The sequence below is a fragment of the Leptinotarsa decemlineata genome, unplaced genomic scaffold (genome assembly GCF_025532065.1).
Source record: "Leptinotarsa decemlineata unplaced genomic scaffold, Ldec_3_MD MMD2_tig00002082_RagTag_RagTag, whole genome shotgun sequence".
Lineage (NCBI taxonomy): Eukaryota > Metazoa > Arthropoda > Insecta > Coleoptera > Chrysomelidae > Leptinotarsa > Leptinotarsa decemlineata.
The window spans coordinates 1,279,707-1,294,267 of NW_027412573.1; the positions used below are offsets into that span (position 1 = coordinate 1,279,707).

General features: G+C 33.8%; 2 protein-coding genes and 1 long non-coding RNA gene across 3 annotated transcripts; 2 read left to right on the plus strand and 1 right to left on the minus strand.

The window, feature by feature from the left end:
* Positions 1-666: 666 nt before the first annotated feature.
* Positions 667-9,251, plus strand: LOC111504709 (uncharacterized). Its single transcript, XM_023159388.2, has 4 exons — positions 667-760; positions 7,187-7,402; positions 7,529-7,736; positions 9,032-9,251. The coding sequence occupies exons 1-4, from the start codon at positions 709-711 to the stop codon at positions 9,183-9,185; spliced, it is 630 nt and encodes a 209-aa protein (XP_023015156.2). The 5' UTR covers positions 667-708; the 3' UTR covers positions 9,186-9,251.
* A 1,085-nt stretch (positions 9,252-10,336) lies between these two features.
* On the plus strand, positions 10,337-11,481 carry LOC111504707 (uncharacterized). Its single transcript, XM_023159387.2, has 2 exons — positions 10,337-10,715; positions 10,783-11,481. Exons 1-2 carry the CDS (start codon positions 10,337-10,339, stop codon positions 11,388-11,390), a joined length of 987 nt encoding a protein of 328 aa, XP_023015155.2. The 3' UTR covers positions 11,391-11,481.
* Positions 11,482-11,600: 119 nt separating this feature from the next.
* Positions 11,601-13,010, minus strand: LOC111504708 (uncharacterized). Its single transcript, XR_002722039.2, has 2 exons — positions 12,497-13,010; positions 11,601-11,663 (listed from the first exon to the last, which is right to left on the minus strand). It is a non-coding gene; the product is annotated as an uncharacterized lncRNA (long non-coding RNA).
* Between the last annotated feature and the right edge of the window lie 1,551 nt (positions 13,011-14,561).

Consider the following 14,561-nt stretch of genomic DNA (forward strand, 5'->3'; position numbering starts at 1 on the left):
ATTTTTGAACAATCCACGTATATAAATTTCATATACAAATGGGAAAGAAATACATACCTCCCTACCAATGTTTTTGTTTTCTTGGAACTCTCACAGGCGGCCTTGTGAAATTTTATTAAATAAAATCTTATACTTTTTTTATAAAATCTAACCTCCTCCTCGTTTATCATTTAATTTGTTTTAGCTAGCTATGCTTCTTTCAACTTTTTGTGAAATCTACGTTTCATTACTATTTCCATTTCAACTTTTTATTTTTGAGCCAATAAACCTAATATGTTATTTCTGACACTCGTAAGTTAATAAAAAAAAAGTACAATGGATCTATCTATATATCTTATCAGTTTAAACCATCTCTTGTCTACAACAAACTAACATCCTCCATCTAAGCATTAAACTCGGCATTTCCAGGATCTCAATCATCTCTGCTTTAACGATGAGATAATTCTATTTTGCCAGTCCATAAACAATATATTAATATATTCACCGCAGCTTCTCAGAACAAATGAAAGTAATCGAAGATGAAATTGAATTCGACCAGAAAAAATGATTTGAATAAAACGATCTATTACGTAAGCAATCAATTTTTTGTTCTGCAAACTGAGTGATCGCAGGTAACTGTATAAAAATACACCGGTGCAAGCTCGAGTATAAATTGTTTATAACCATTTTCAGTAGTTTCATTCGAGTTGGCTCTTTGAGAACATCGCTATGGCTGTGACGGTGTACTTGGTGTTAGCGTTTGTGGGGGCGACTTGGGCATGTGAGTAATTTTGTTTTGTTTTGGGGAAGTTGGAAAATTCACTTTACGAAGTCGTATTTTTGTTGTATCTCGGGAAAATAGTTTAACACCTGAGGAATAATTCGACATTTGATGATGAAATTTAGATGGCCCTTTTAAGCTTGTGTAAAGTTTTGACAAAAAAAATATAAACCAAAGCTTTGAAATCAATGCAAGGGAGAGTATATGAGAGGAATTATGAATGAACTTATTAAGTCCGTAAGTGGAGAGAGTTTATTGGAAAAGTTAGAACTCAATGAAGTTTTATTCGTTCGGACTTCCATTGTCTGATATTATATAAACATTGTCAATTACCTTCAAACAAACTTTGATAAAGTTTGCTTGACCCAAAACATCGATTTTTCACATATGTCTACAGAGTGATCCGCAATATAAATTTAACTTACAAAAATTTTGAAAAACGAATGTAGTCTCTCAGACTGATTCGAAAACGATATTTTAATCATAAATAAAAATGAAAAGCTTTGAATAGTTGAATAAAATTGGACGATACTTGATGAAAATCCATATTGAAACCCTTAATACAGTTTATTGTATGATTTTCACTATAAAGGGTTTTACAAAAGCCGCGCCACGTGTTTCGCTAAACTTAAAACTAAAGCTTTCTCCAGCGTTAATAATATGTTATTAACTTATTATAACGCTCGAGAAAGCTATTGTATGGCGAAACAAGTGTGGCGGTTTTTGTTAAACCCTTACTAGTGAAAATCACACAATAAACTCTATTGAGAAGTTTTAAAATGAAAAGCTTCAGTTTGAAGTATACTCATCTTGAAATTGCAGTCTCTTCTGAATTACGAGTGGAATCTGCTGACCTTAATAGATAATAACGTCAGTTTCGTATTATCAAGAGGAAGATCAGACTGATACGTGTTTTACTGAGAGGTCTGTCTCACATATATTGCAGGATGTTTTTTTTGCCAGTTAATAGAATATCTATTCATGAGTGGGCCTTGTATGACCGAGGCCCTATTTGATGGCTTCTGACTTCAGTTGAAGTTTTGTAAGGTGTTAAACTGTGAGAGATTGCAAAATATCCTTGATGCATTTGCAGAAATTAAAACAGTAAATGAAGTAAGCGATTCAGGAATTATAATGGATTCCAAAATGATTTTTAAATCTCACATAGCGAAAACCATTAATATGTCACTGTGTAATCGTTTATTGGGATTCATTATCAGAAAAACAAGACATTTCAGCAATGCAAAAACTCAGGTAAATCTGAATTATTCTCACATATATGGTCGCTTGAACTTTGCATCTGTTGTTGGAGTCTACAATATACGATTTCCCAACTGACAATTGAAAGTGCTCAAAATAAATTTGTCAAACAATTAGCCCTAAAACAGACATTTCTTTCGATAGGAGAAAAATGTCAGATATATTAATGTTGTACAAAATATTCAATGATCGTGTCAATTGTCCATAGTTGTTAACAAAAATTTCATTGAATACATCTTGATACACCAATTAGAAAAAACAATGCTGGTAAGACTTTCCTTTATGCGGAATTGTCAGATCCTTCAGTAGTTGTTGCATGGATATTGAAAAACTGAGGTTACCCTTCCTTAAGGCTATCTTACACGGTCAATATTATTGAAGCAATATCGATATTGATCAATATATTGAACGTGTAAGAATTAATCTGAAACAATAATAGTGATGGCAATAATATTGAAAAAAATAAAATCAATTTGATTTTTATTGAAGTCTCGTCAATATATTGAGGAGCCGTCAAAATATTATTGACAACGTGTGAGGGGTATATTACATTTAATAACTGCGTGAAGTCTATTTTCATTTATAATTAGTTCTTCGTATATCGTTTATTTAATTTTTTCTCAGATTCGTAACTATAGTGTAATGTACTTAGTGTTTATATATTGTTTACTCACATCTTTCAAATGTAAAATGATGATATTTTTGGATTTACTCTGTTTGTATCCCAAGTCGTGCAATAAATAAAAACACGTGAATCTAGTGGTCTGGTCGAATTAAAAAAACGCTAATATAATTTTTTAACATTGAAAAATAATAAAAGTTGCCCCTTAAAACGATGACTCGTTTTATAAAAGTTGCTTTTCTAGTAGACTTCCCGAATGCCTATCTAAAGAAAAATAAAAAGATTCCAATCTGTTGAAAAATATATGTTAGGAATGCCTCACTGGCTAACAACGATGAAAACACTCATAACACCACCTACTTTATAATATGTATTAGTCTATCCAACAACAACGTCAGTTTCAGACTGACTCACTTAAACATATTTTCCACTTTCCACACAAAGGAATGTATTATCCTCTTATGTAAACCTATCAGGTTACCTTCATCAGGGCTGTCCCATCCAGTACTCCCAACAAGATAATGTGTAGGGCTGTACAAAGCACTGATCCTAACGCACTCCCTAATATATATATATATTTTTGTGCTTCCATTTCAAACGGGTCACGCTGTAGAGCGTAAAAGACACTTTTATCGTAGAGCATTTTCTTATTAAATTTCACTGTACTATAAGTAACCCTCTTCAAAAATCATCCATTAATTTTACACCAGTCATCTGTTTATTCAGCCATTACCCATTGTCAATATATTAAATTTTTGGGTATTTCCTCTCAGGTCGACGCATATGACCTTGGTTCATTCAGACAAATCACGGAATTGAGTGTAAAATGGTCGATGATTTCAACAATACCTAAGTGCAATTTAATAATTAATATTCTCGGTAAACAATCGAACAAAACCGCCTTGTTAAAAATTAAACTTGTTTATTCATTGATATTAATGTATTGGCCGTGTTCCTAATTGTTTTGAGAGCTTTTTGTTGTTTCCTTCTGTTTTATTATTGCCTACTTGATTTAATTTTAATTGATTGGCGAACAGGATATTGCCGAGATACAGGGTGTGTTACTCTTCTCCTGGCCCCGTGTCAATAATTATTCTCTGGAAACAAGTCATATTATGCACGCATCAGTTGTGCTGAATACAGTGCATTAAAACAAAAAAGGGAAACATTTCCTTGTTTTCTTTGTTGATTGAGGTACAGGGGATCCCCGGATAATAAATAATTCTTTGTCTATTTCAGTTATTTCACCTCCATCATCACTATACATAATTGCGATAATAAGTAGCCTTCCTATTGTTTTACTCGTTAGTAACAGAGAATATTGTAATTAATTATTAGAGATAATTAAAATTATCATAAATAACTGATGAATTTCATTTTCACCTTGGTGATTTTCATTCATTTAAATATACACATGACATGATATACATAAAACATAAGGTTTAAATTAACATTTGAGATGGGGTGGTCATTTTGAAGTGATATTAGAATTGTGGAGCAATCACGCAAAACCCAATAAATACACTTTTTGTGAAAAACGAGTTGGACATCGATTTATATTAATTGAAAAGCTTTTTGTCGATACATGAATTTAGACTCGAGTAAAATCAGATGTATGTCATACAAAATCGTGACGAGTCATCCTGATTTCGTCCAGGTTTGGAGACCAGCTCCCCTACCCTTTTGGCTGATTATTGGCCTTGAGAGGGGCCAATGGGTACACAACTGATAGATGACGGCATGAAGTCCTTAGACATCAGTGTCGCCCTTCACGGGATACCCCTACCTGGCTGGGGTGGGATGGATGAAAAAGTTATTCATCCTTTAACGGGGGACATGAGGGCCTCATTCGACAGAGTGTCGGGGCCTTCTATATCGGGAGGGGTCGTCTACAGCATAATCTGTGGCTTCCCTAACTAACGGGTTTTCATGAGTTTCCGTTTTTTCGAAAACTCTCTCATTCCTCGACTGAATGGACTGCCGAATGGAAGGCAGCTGCAAATCTCTGCGGATGGCTTCATTCCGCACGAACCAAGGAGCATTCACAATCATCCTTATTAACTTATTTTGCAACCTTTCCAAAATGGAAATGTTGGACGGAGCCGCTTGTCCCCAGACGCCTGAAGCGTACATAATGACAGGCTTGAACATCGCGTTGTAGATCGTAATTTTGTTCTTTAAACTCATCTTTGACTTTCTATTGATCAGAGGGTACAGACTGGCTATCCGACCCTCGATCTTAGATTTGACGTACGTAATGTGCGGGTTCCAAGTGAGCCTACGGTCTATCAAAAGGCCGAGGTACTTTACCCGCACTTGCCAGTCAATCTCCCTTCCAGAGATTCTCACTTTTCTGGCCGAAGAAGATAGTAATCTTCCCATGGTTATCGCCTGAGTCTTTTCCGGGTTTACTCGGATCTTCCAATCGAGGTACCAGCGCTCGAGGTCGTCCAATGCTCGTTGCATGTAGACGACGCCGAGCTCTCGTCCCATGGAAGATGAGAGAAGAGCCGTGTCATCGGCGTACAGGGATATCTTCACTCTTTCGGACCTAGGCAGGTCGCTGGTATAGAGCGAATACAGCGTCGGAGAGAGCACGGCCCCCTGTGGCACTCCGGCGAGGATCTCTCTGTTCATACATACAAAATCGTATATGAAGTTTCCCGTTTTAAACAAAACCCGATAAATCGTTATTGTTGTGTTGTATTGCACTGTCACCTCTTGTGTAGTAGCGCAAGCTATAAACGTATTGTTGAGTGAACAAAACCAAATAATACAAAGCCCATAGAATTTTGGTATAAAGACTAAATACAAAGGTAGAAGCTTTGTATATAGACTAACCCTATATACAAAGCTGGCATTGTACTGTCATCGCCCTCTGGTGGACAGAGTAAGTACTCAAACTTTAAGTGACATGAAAATTCCACTTGTGAGCTTCTATGGGCTTTGTATTCTTTGACAAAACCGAATTTCGCTTTAACTAATTTATAAAAGTGCATAATAATATGGAAAATAACGGTGAAATATATTCAAAATATTTGTGTTGTTATTATTACTAAACAATATTCCCATGAGCAATATTAAATGTGTTAATAAAAGATGTTTTTTTAATTGAATAGAACTGGCTGATACTTGATGAAAATCCATATTTAAAAAACTAATAAAATAGAGTTTATTCTATGATTTTCACTATAAGGGTTTTACAAAAACCGCGTCACGTATTTCACTATCAATAGCTTCTTCAAGCATAACTCATGTTTTTTTTGGGTAAAATTTTAAGTAAACACCGCTAAAATTTATGGTTTCATGCAAAAGCCGATACATCCAATAATTAGTCTTTTTTGAAAAAAGTTCTACAGAATCAATTTCACCAAAATCTCGGGATTCCAAAAATCAATCTTTATCAGGTATTTTGCCAAAAAATTACTCAAAAATATACCAGCGATTGCATACTACACGTTTTCTTTGAATTACTCGGATCTACAGAAGGTGGATTTGTCGGGTTTTTCATTATATTAATTTTGTTCCAATTTCAAGAATGTCAAGAAAAGCAGATTATTTTGATTTAGACTTTTTTCTTGATTCTGCAATTGCAAATTATGCCTTCTATTTGCTTCACTCGAATTTTCATTCGGATATATGTTGAACTTTGCGGATTGATTATAATCCATGATAATTTATTTTTAAGTAACACTTAAGAAGAAGAAAATATTGAAACTATATAGTGTTACTTTAAATACTGTGTATTTTATATTATATGTGAAGAAAGCTTGTGATTTTCGTGAATCTGTTCACACATGTTTTTTTATGTACAATATATTATTTTGAGTAATTGAACATGAGCATCGTTATAACTTTTTTGATATGCATACCTAAATGTTCTCGAAATGGATAATGAATAAATGGAAAAATGTCAATGTCGACCTACGCAAATTCAAAACATTTTTAAGATATTGCAAAGATCGTCAAAACAGTCAAGAAAACTGAGGTTAGATTGGAAATCACCTAATTTTTATGTGGAGGATTCAAATCAGGAGATCAGTGAGACCCGTTAGTTATTGAGTTTCCTGAAACTCCTTCAAATAATTTCCTAGAACAGAAAGTGGTCTCACATCAATCATTAGAAAGAGAAAGATAAAATCTTGCAAACTCTGTTTTAATCAAAAACTCATCATTCGTTTCTAGAATATTTTTCTGGTAGACTTAAATGATACCAATTTTGGTGAAACGTTTGATAGTTAAAGGTTTCACTATCCTTATTCAAAAGATACTATACAGGAATATATTTTAGAAAAACATTGATTTATACAAGTTAATAATAAACATGTTCAATAGCAGGGGTTCACAATGTATGTTTTATTCATGAAACCACATATTTTCACAAATAATGTAAACAGACATAACTATTATTTAACTCGTTAGAACAATAAGAACAGTCGAAGTTTTCAATGAGATAGTGCGAAAGTCATCATTATTCTTCAAGTCGTAATTGTTCTTGTCCGTCCTCCTCGCTCTCCAGTACTAACTACATCGACTCACTTCAGTTTCAGGTCAGTACATCCCTAAATCATTCTACGTAATCGACCACGAAGGTCACAGATCAGACATTGTGCCTATTAGGACTCGGCGAGATATACTTAAACCTTTATTGAGATTCCGCAGAGGTTACGGAGCAGGTGGGGGAAGTGGAGCAAGTGCTTCATCTCACGCCAGCGCGGGTTCTTCTGCTGGCGCAGGAGGAGGAGTGCCTTACTTCGGGGGTAAGAAACAATGTTTGGAGACAAAAAACCTTTTTGATATACTACTTGTCAGTCAGTATATAAAAGTTGGAAATAAAAGGTAACAAAATTACCACAATTTTTCAATATAGATGTTTTACTTTCCAGATTTCGATCCAGGCCTAGTCTTCCCTGACTTCACCAATTTCGCCCAGAATTTTCCAGCTGGATTTGGTGGGGGTTCGGGGGGCGCCAAAGGGGGAGCTCATTCTTTTGCCAGTTCCAGTTCAAGTAGTTCTTCTGGAACTGGAAGTGGATATGGAAATCAAGGACACGCTGGGGGACTCGGTGCAGGACAAGGGGTGGGAGGACGGGGGTGAGTTATTATGAATCATAATAAAAAAATTTGAAAAGTTTATTGATGTGATGATGTTATTTTATAAACTAAATAACACAACATGAAATTATTGAGTAACCATTATTAGGCTGAATTTTTGAAAATACTGTTTTCATCAAAGGAACACTTTATTGTGAAATTATCACTGAGTAGTTCAGGAAACCAGAACACGTGTTTCACTATACAAAAGGTGTTCAGGTGTAAACACGTTCCTAGTAGTTTTTGACAAATCTGACATAGTTTTTTGCTAGAGTGTTCAATTTCAATGTATTTATGAAAAATTTGTGGGTAAAATAAAAATATCTGTTTTCGAATTTCATAGTCTCTTGAACAATAAAAATTTCAGAGGTTTACACAACAAATGTATTCAGTAGCTTAACTCGTACCTGTAATTGGTGATTACAGAATTATTTTCTGGAATTTTGTGTTCGTGACACAGAACTCATAAAGTTATATTATGAATCATAGAATCAATCATACCACAGAATACTTCAGCAGACACCACGGAACTATAACTGTAAGTTATAGTTCTGTGACAGAGAAACTTCATGGGTTCTATAGTTCTTATGGTAATTGTAGTTTGCATGGTTGCAAAACTTCCGTCCGTATTAGGTACTAATAGTAGTATGCCAAAATCGAATAAATCCACAGACAACCTCAATGACAGTAATTCGATTTATTGATGAAATTCATTTTACACCAGAGGTCCCATTTATATCAAACATCTATTCACTAAACATGTTTTCATGGAAATTGTGCAGCCGAATCAATTTTGTGAGACCTATTTGAAAAAAAGGATGAAGTATGTCTTTTTGGGTAATGAACGATAGGACTGTTTTGTGTTGAGTAAGTGATTAAAATGATTTATATAACTCATAACTCTGAACCAACCACAGTAACACAACCATCTCCAAGGCCAATCACAGATGAGTAATGAGTATATTCATTACAGTCATGTATTAACTATTTTCATCGGCAAGTGAGCCTTAACAATTTACCTACTTCAATATTGTTCTCAAACATCACACATAGTCTTCGAACTAACAGTTCATTCTAAAACAATAGAGGGAATAAAAATACTTGGAAATAAGTGAGCATAAATGTACTCCACTGAAATTGGTAATGTGACGAGGAAATTGTCAGTTTTCAAAAGTTTGTAATCTAACAAATTTCTCGCTTCTTTTTTATTGCATTTTATCTAATTTCCAAAGCATCAATTTCTTTCCTTCAGTAGAAGCATTGATTATTGACCATAACTCTCTGTTTTTCCACAGACCGGTTCTCTTCAGTCGATTTGGAGAGGACAAAGGAACGGGCGTGGAGGTTTCTGGAGCAGCTCAAGGGCCACAAGGAGCTTTCAGCGCTTCTTCTTCATCTATTGATAGTGAAGGGAATATAAAATATTCCGTTCAATCTGGAAAACATTGATGACGCACAATGGAATACTTTGGATATTATAAATAGTATAGGTTATATAATAAATTCTCACTAAACTTCGTGACTTTGATTTCTTTGATGCGGCTGAGTTAGTATTTTTCAGGTTGGAAATAGAAGTAGTTTTACGTTCCATGTCTCAAAATTATTGTTTAGTAAGAAGAAATGTAATTAATGTTTCATGACAGTTGGAATCAGACTCCCATAGTTTCAGATGGGATACTGTCAAAAATTGTGTTGTAGTTTTAACATATATGATGAAGTGTAGTGCTCCAACCTCAATCATAAAAGAGTCAACAATCAGAACTGTCACTCCAAAGCGCGAGACAATGGGATTGTTTTTTTTAGTGCGCATACAGTCCGTCATTTCAATTTTCACGAACGATTCATAACAGTTGAAACTTGACTGCCAAGTTTGAAGTCAGAAATGGAAACATGGAATCGTTAGCCCTTTTTTGCTTTCATACAACTCTTACGATATTTAGAATGAAAAATTTGAAAACAGAGAATGTGGTGTAAGACTGACTTAACGAGTTAGGTTCGCCTAGCAATTGTACAGAGAAAACTATGGTATTGTTTCAAAGCGGTTCTTTTCCGTCAATACGTAATTAGCAGGCCGGTGTGCCTCTTGTCTCAGTTCTCAGTTGCGATTGATTTTGTTCTACTCAGCACTCATCATGATCTGATGCAGAGCGAGAGAATTTCTAAGAGTATTTATTGCAAAGAAGAGAAAAGATAATTTTATTCAATATGGCCAATCCAGAAAGTTGTCGACCAATATTCAAAGTGAAAAACTTTCAACAACTTATGACAACATCACTACACATTTACAGTTTTCTCTTTGTATATGGAGTCTATATACAAAGATTTTGTCTATGTTCATCTAAATGAGTAATGATAAGTTAAACTTTTCTATGGAAGATTGGAAGATGGCGCCACTATTTCGTTTCCATATATAAATTTAAAACTATTTTTACAGAGAGAGAATTCATGGAACGCGACTTTTACATACCCTAAGACAGAAATAAGAAGCTATTCTTCTTCAGTATCTTTGGACATAGACTAACCTATATACAAAGACAGTAAGTAGTACCATATTATTTATTAGTATTAGTAAATAATCACAGACGGATGAGTGAATAGTAATGGACTCTGCTAGCAGTAAATGTTCAGTTTGCGATACAGAATTCACCGAAAAAAAAAACTTATATCGTCATTTACGAAAATTTCATCAGATAGAGCCGCTAGAATCTATATCGAAACCAGTACCTAAATTTGAATGCAGTGTTTGTGCTAAACATTTTTCTTACCTGTCCTCATTACTTCGACATATTCGCCAAAATCACCTTACCGATGACGAGGGGGATTACTTGAACATTGGGGCAGTTAGAAAGATAAGGATATTATGTCCACATAAGATATGTAATGAAGAGTTCATGAATTATAAAAAATTGCGAGAACATTTATTAGAACAACATGATGTTCATGTGGAATATGAAGAATTAACTTTTAATTCAATTGCTGGTAGGTTAATTACTATGGTGAAAATTCATTCTATTTAAATATTGGATTAATGATTTTTTATCTTTAGGTTTTGAGGAATGGAAAGATGAAATTCAACACAGTACGATGTCCTTATATACCCAAGATTCTGCAGGTTATCAATTGAAAAATGGAAGCAATAGAATATTTTATAACTGTCATCGCTCCTATTCCGCTAAGAGTAAAGCCAAACATATTGGAGCTAAATCAATCGTTAGTAATAAAATAGACAAGGCTTGCCCCTCGAGATTGGAAGTAACAACAACAGAAATTGATGGAGAAACACTAATAACCGTCAAATATTGGAAAACCCACCACGGGCATGACGAACAAATCGGAAGAATAACAAAAAAAAAAAAAAATAAGTTCGAACCTCAATATGGACACAATGAACAAATTGAAATAATAAAAATTGAATTCGACTCTCAAAATAATGATAACTTGATAAGTAAAGCAGAATATATTTCAAGCTTAGTGAAAATCGTCTCACTTAGTGAAGAAGATAGTTTGGCGATTGAGAAACAATTAGACAGCTTAATAGAAAGCATTGATGAGGCAAAATTACCTGATGTAAATATCAAAGTAAATGGAAAACATACAATTGATGAACAAGAAGAAAATTACACAGTGAAAATACCAAAGCTCGAAAGCTTATGAATGAAAAATCTGTATTGTAGAATTCATTTCTTTAATCTAGAGACATTGCTCATTTCAAGTGTCTGACATAATACCTATTGTATATAGTATATATGACTTACCATAAATGTAATTTTGTATATAAAGTGGTCAAATAGATTACTCTATTTGATATAAAAATGAAAATACTCTATTAGGAATCATGCGTTAAAAGGTAAGACCTCGTTAATCCTTAGCTCGCTCAAGTTTCGACTTCTGAGGGTTGTTGTTCGTAGGCATGCGACAGCTGGTTAACTGAAAAACAGATTTTAAACAGATCAATTTGTATTCAATCAAAAAAAAGCAAGAAAAAAGATATTGGAAATGGTATTTGTAATTTCATTAATCTATATTTGAAATATAAATTTTATAACGTATTCAAAAAACACTTTTATTTATATATTGAATATAGTTAGCAAAGACACGACCGAAGAAGCCATTATATGGCGAAATACGTGTTGCCTTTTTGTATAACTGTTTAGTGAAAATTAAAATCTCACAAAGTGTTTTTTGAATACTCTAGAAATGGATTTTCATCAAGTTACGGCCCATTCCATCATATTAATAAATTGTATATGGTTTTTGTAATTCATTTGCTGCAAGCGCAAAGATTTTATGAAACGAGAAATTGTTCTTTCTTTATGATTCACAACTGTTTATATTTATTTGTTAATAAATCATTTCCATTATAAGTGTTTTATTTTTAATAACAATATCACCTACTGGTAAAAAGAGCAAGGAGTATCTGTATCTGCTTTGAAGACAATCCTCTTCCAAGTTTTACAATTTACGTACTTGCATTACAGTATTACTACATTTTGAAAATGTTACAAGTTCAAATTTGCAATATGCGATATATATAAGCAGAAATGTTATCTCGAAGAACATCCGTGAAAAACTATCAGATCAAATTAAAATATGCTCTTATTAGGAAAAAATATGAACATCTTATTGGCAAAGTCTTTCAAAGTAAAATGGACAAATGGAATATTAAATTAACAACTGTATGAAATAAGAATATGGAGACAAATACAGTACATGAACAGAACAATATTGAGTTGAACTATACAGAAAACAGAAATACTTACAAATATGACAGGTGCATACTAGATCTATTCAAAATAAAGTGATTTTCAAATTTCGCGGCTACGTACATATTAGCGATTTTCAATGTTTTCTGTTGGTACACTGGCCTAGAATATGGCCTGGATGGTTCTGGAAAATCACCAAATCACTATTGGAGAACTTGCTGAAGATGTTGGCATATCGATTGACTCAAGCCTTGCAATTTTTCGTGAATTGACCTTATTAAGTGAACGACCCCATGGTTGCCATATGCGGTAAAATTTTGACAATTTGACATTTGCTAATGAATAAATAACCTATCTTTCTGAGTTCCTTCTGCCTTTTCATTTTTGGGACATAATTGAGACAGACCATCCTCTTTTTCTTCCTAACTGATTCTTCATTCTGGAGCCCCAACTTCATATAGGAAGACTGGAAATCTCTTTCCGGCCGTATTCTGGAAATCAGTTTTTCATTTACCAAAAAAGAACTTGGAAAGATAGGTTATTTATTTATTAGCAAATGTCATTATTTTAAGGCAGTTGGCAAGCATGGGGTCGCATCACCTGATAAAGTCAATTCAGGACATGAAAGCAGCAAGACAGCAAAGTTCGTTCCAAAATTGCTGAATTTTGAGCAAAAAACTCGTCGCATGAGCATCGCTTAGAAATTGTTGAATGACGTCAACGGCGATCCAGATTTGCTCTAATGTGTCATAACTGGTGACGAATCTTGGCTATATGGTTATGACATCGAAACCAAAGTTCAGTCATCCCAATGGTCCTGACCAAAAAAAGCACTCAAAGTTCCATCTAATATCAAAGTTTTGCTCACTGTTTTCTACGATTACTGTGGCGTAGTTCATCAAGAATTCTTATCACATGGTCATACGTTTAATAAGAAGAATTATCTTAGAGTTATGCGCCGCTTGCGAGAAGCAATACGAAGAAAATGCCCGGTATTGTGGAAAACCAAATAATGGCTTTTGCATGGCTTTGACGAGGACGAAATAAAAATTGATGAATAAATATTTTTTGAGAAAAATGAAAATTCACCCTATTTTGATAATATTCAGCCGAAGTTTTCGGTTTTACGATTATAATTTAATGAAGTTGCATTCCACTCTTCATCTAGACTAGATGAATTAGTTTCTGGAACACCATTGCCACGCATCAACAAATATCCAATTGCCTTAAAAAGATCATTTCAATAACTTCACTGAAATTATGTAGTAAAAATTGAATTATACTTGTTTTTCGATATAAATAAAGGTAGCTTGCAATTATTGAAATTCATTATTAAGGCTTAGATGCACAACCTCCTTTAAACTTGGTTTTTTTCCATCCAGTCTTGTAATGTTCACAAGAACGCCCAAAACGCTCCATAATCGATTCCACTAGAGTTTACGACAGTAACGCTCTCAAGCAAGTCGAACGGGAAAAACTTCGGTCGTGAACGTGATCGTTGTGACCGTACCCTAAATCTTCCTCATGAAACGCCACTGAAGTCGTAATATGGACTGGGACCATTGATGAGAGAACACTAACCAACAACTAAACAAGAATAGAGAGACAACGTTTTGGCATTACGTCACTCATACGCATACGTCTTGATGTTTTACGTGTTGCATGCTATTATTATAAAAAATCTAGTTTCTTCTTTTTTTCCATATAGGAAAAGTATAATTTTCAACAATATTTCGATGACTTATTTCATACTGAATTCTCAACATGTTATGGGAAAACGTCAAACTGATTCAAATATAAAAACAAAACCATATTTACAATTTAAAACTAAGATGATTCTGGTTCTTTTATTTCTTACATAATAAAAGTGTACCTACAAATTATAACAGTTATTGTTATTGGTAAATGATATTGGTTAAATAGGTATGTTTCTGTTTTCTTCCATATTTCATTCATAGAACAGAAAACTCTAGTTCAGTAATTCGTATTTACTTCAAGAACATATATAGCAAACTTAATTGACATTTCATAGAATGCACAGATTATTTTGGAACATTGAACGGATTGAAAACTTATATAAAATGTAACATTCGTTATAGAAGTCTTTCTTCTACAGTCACAT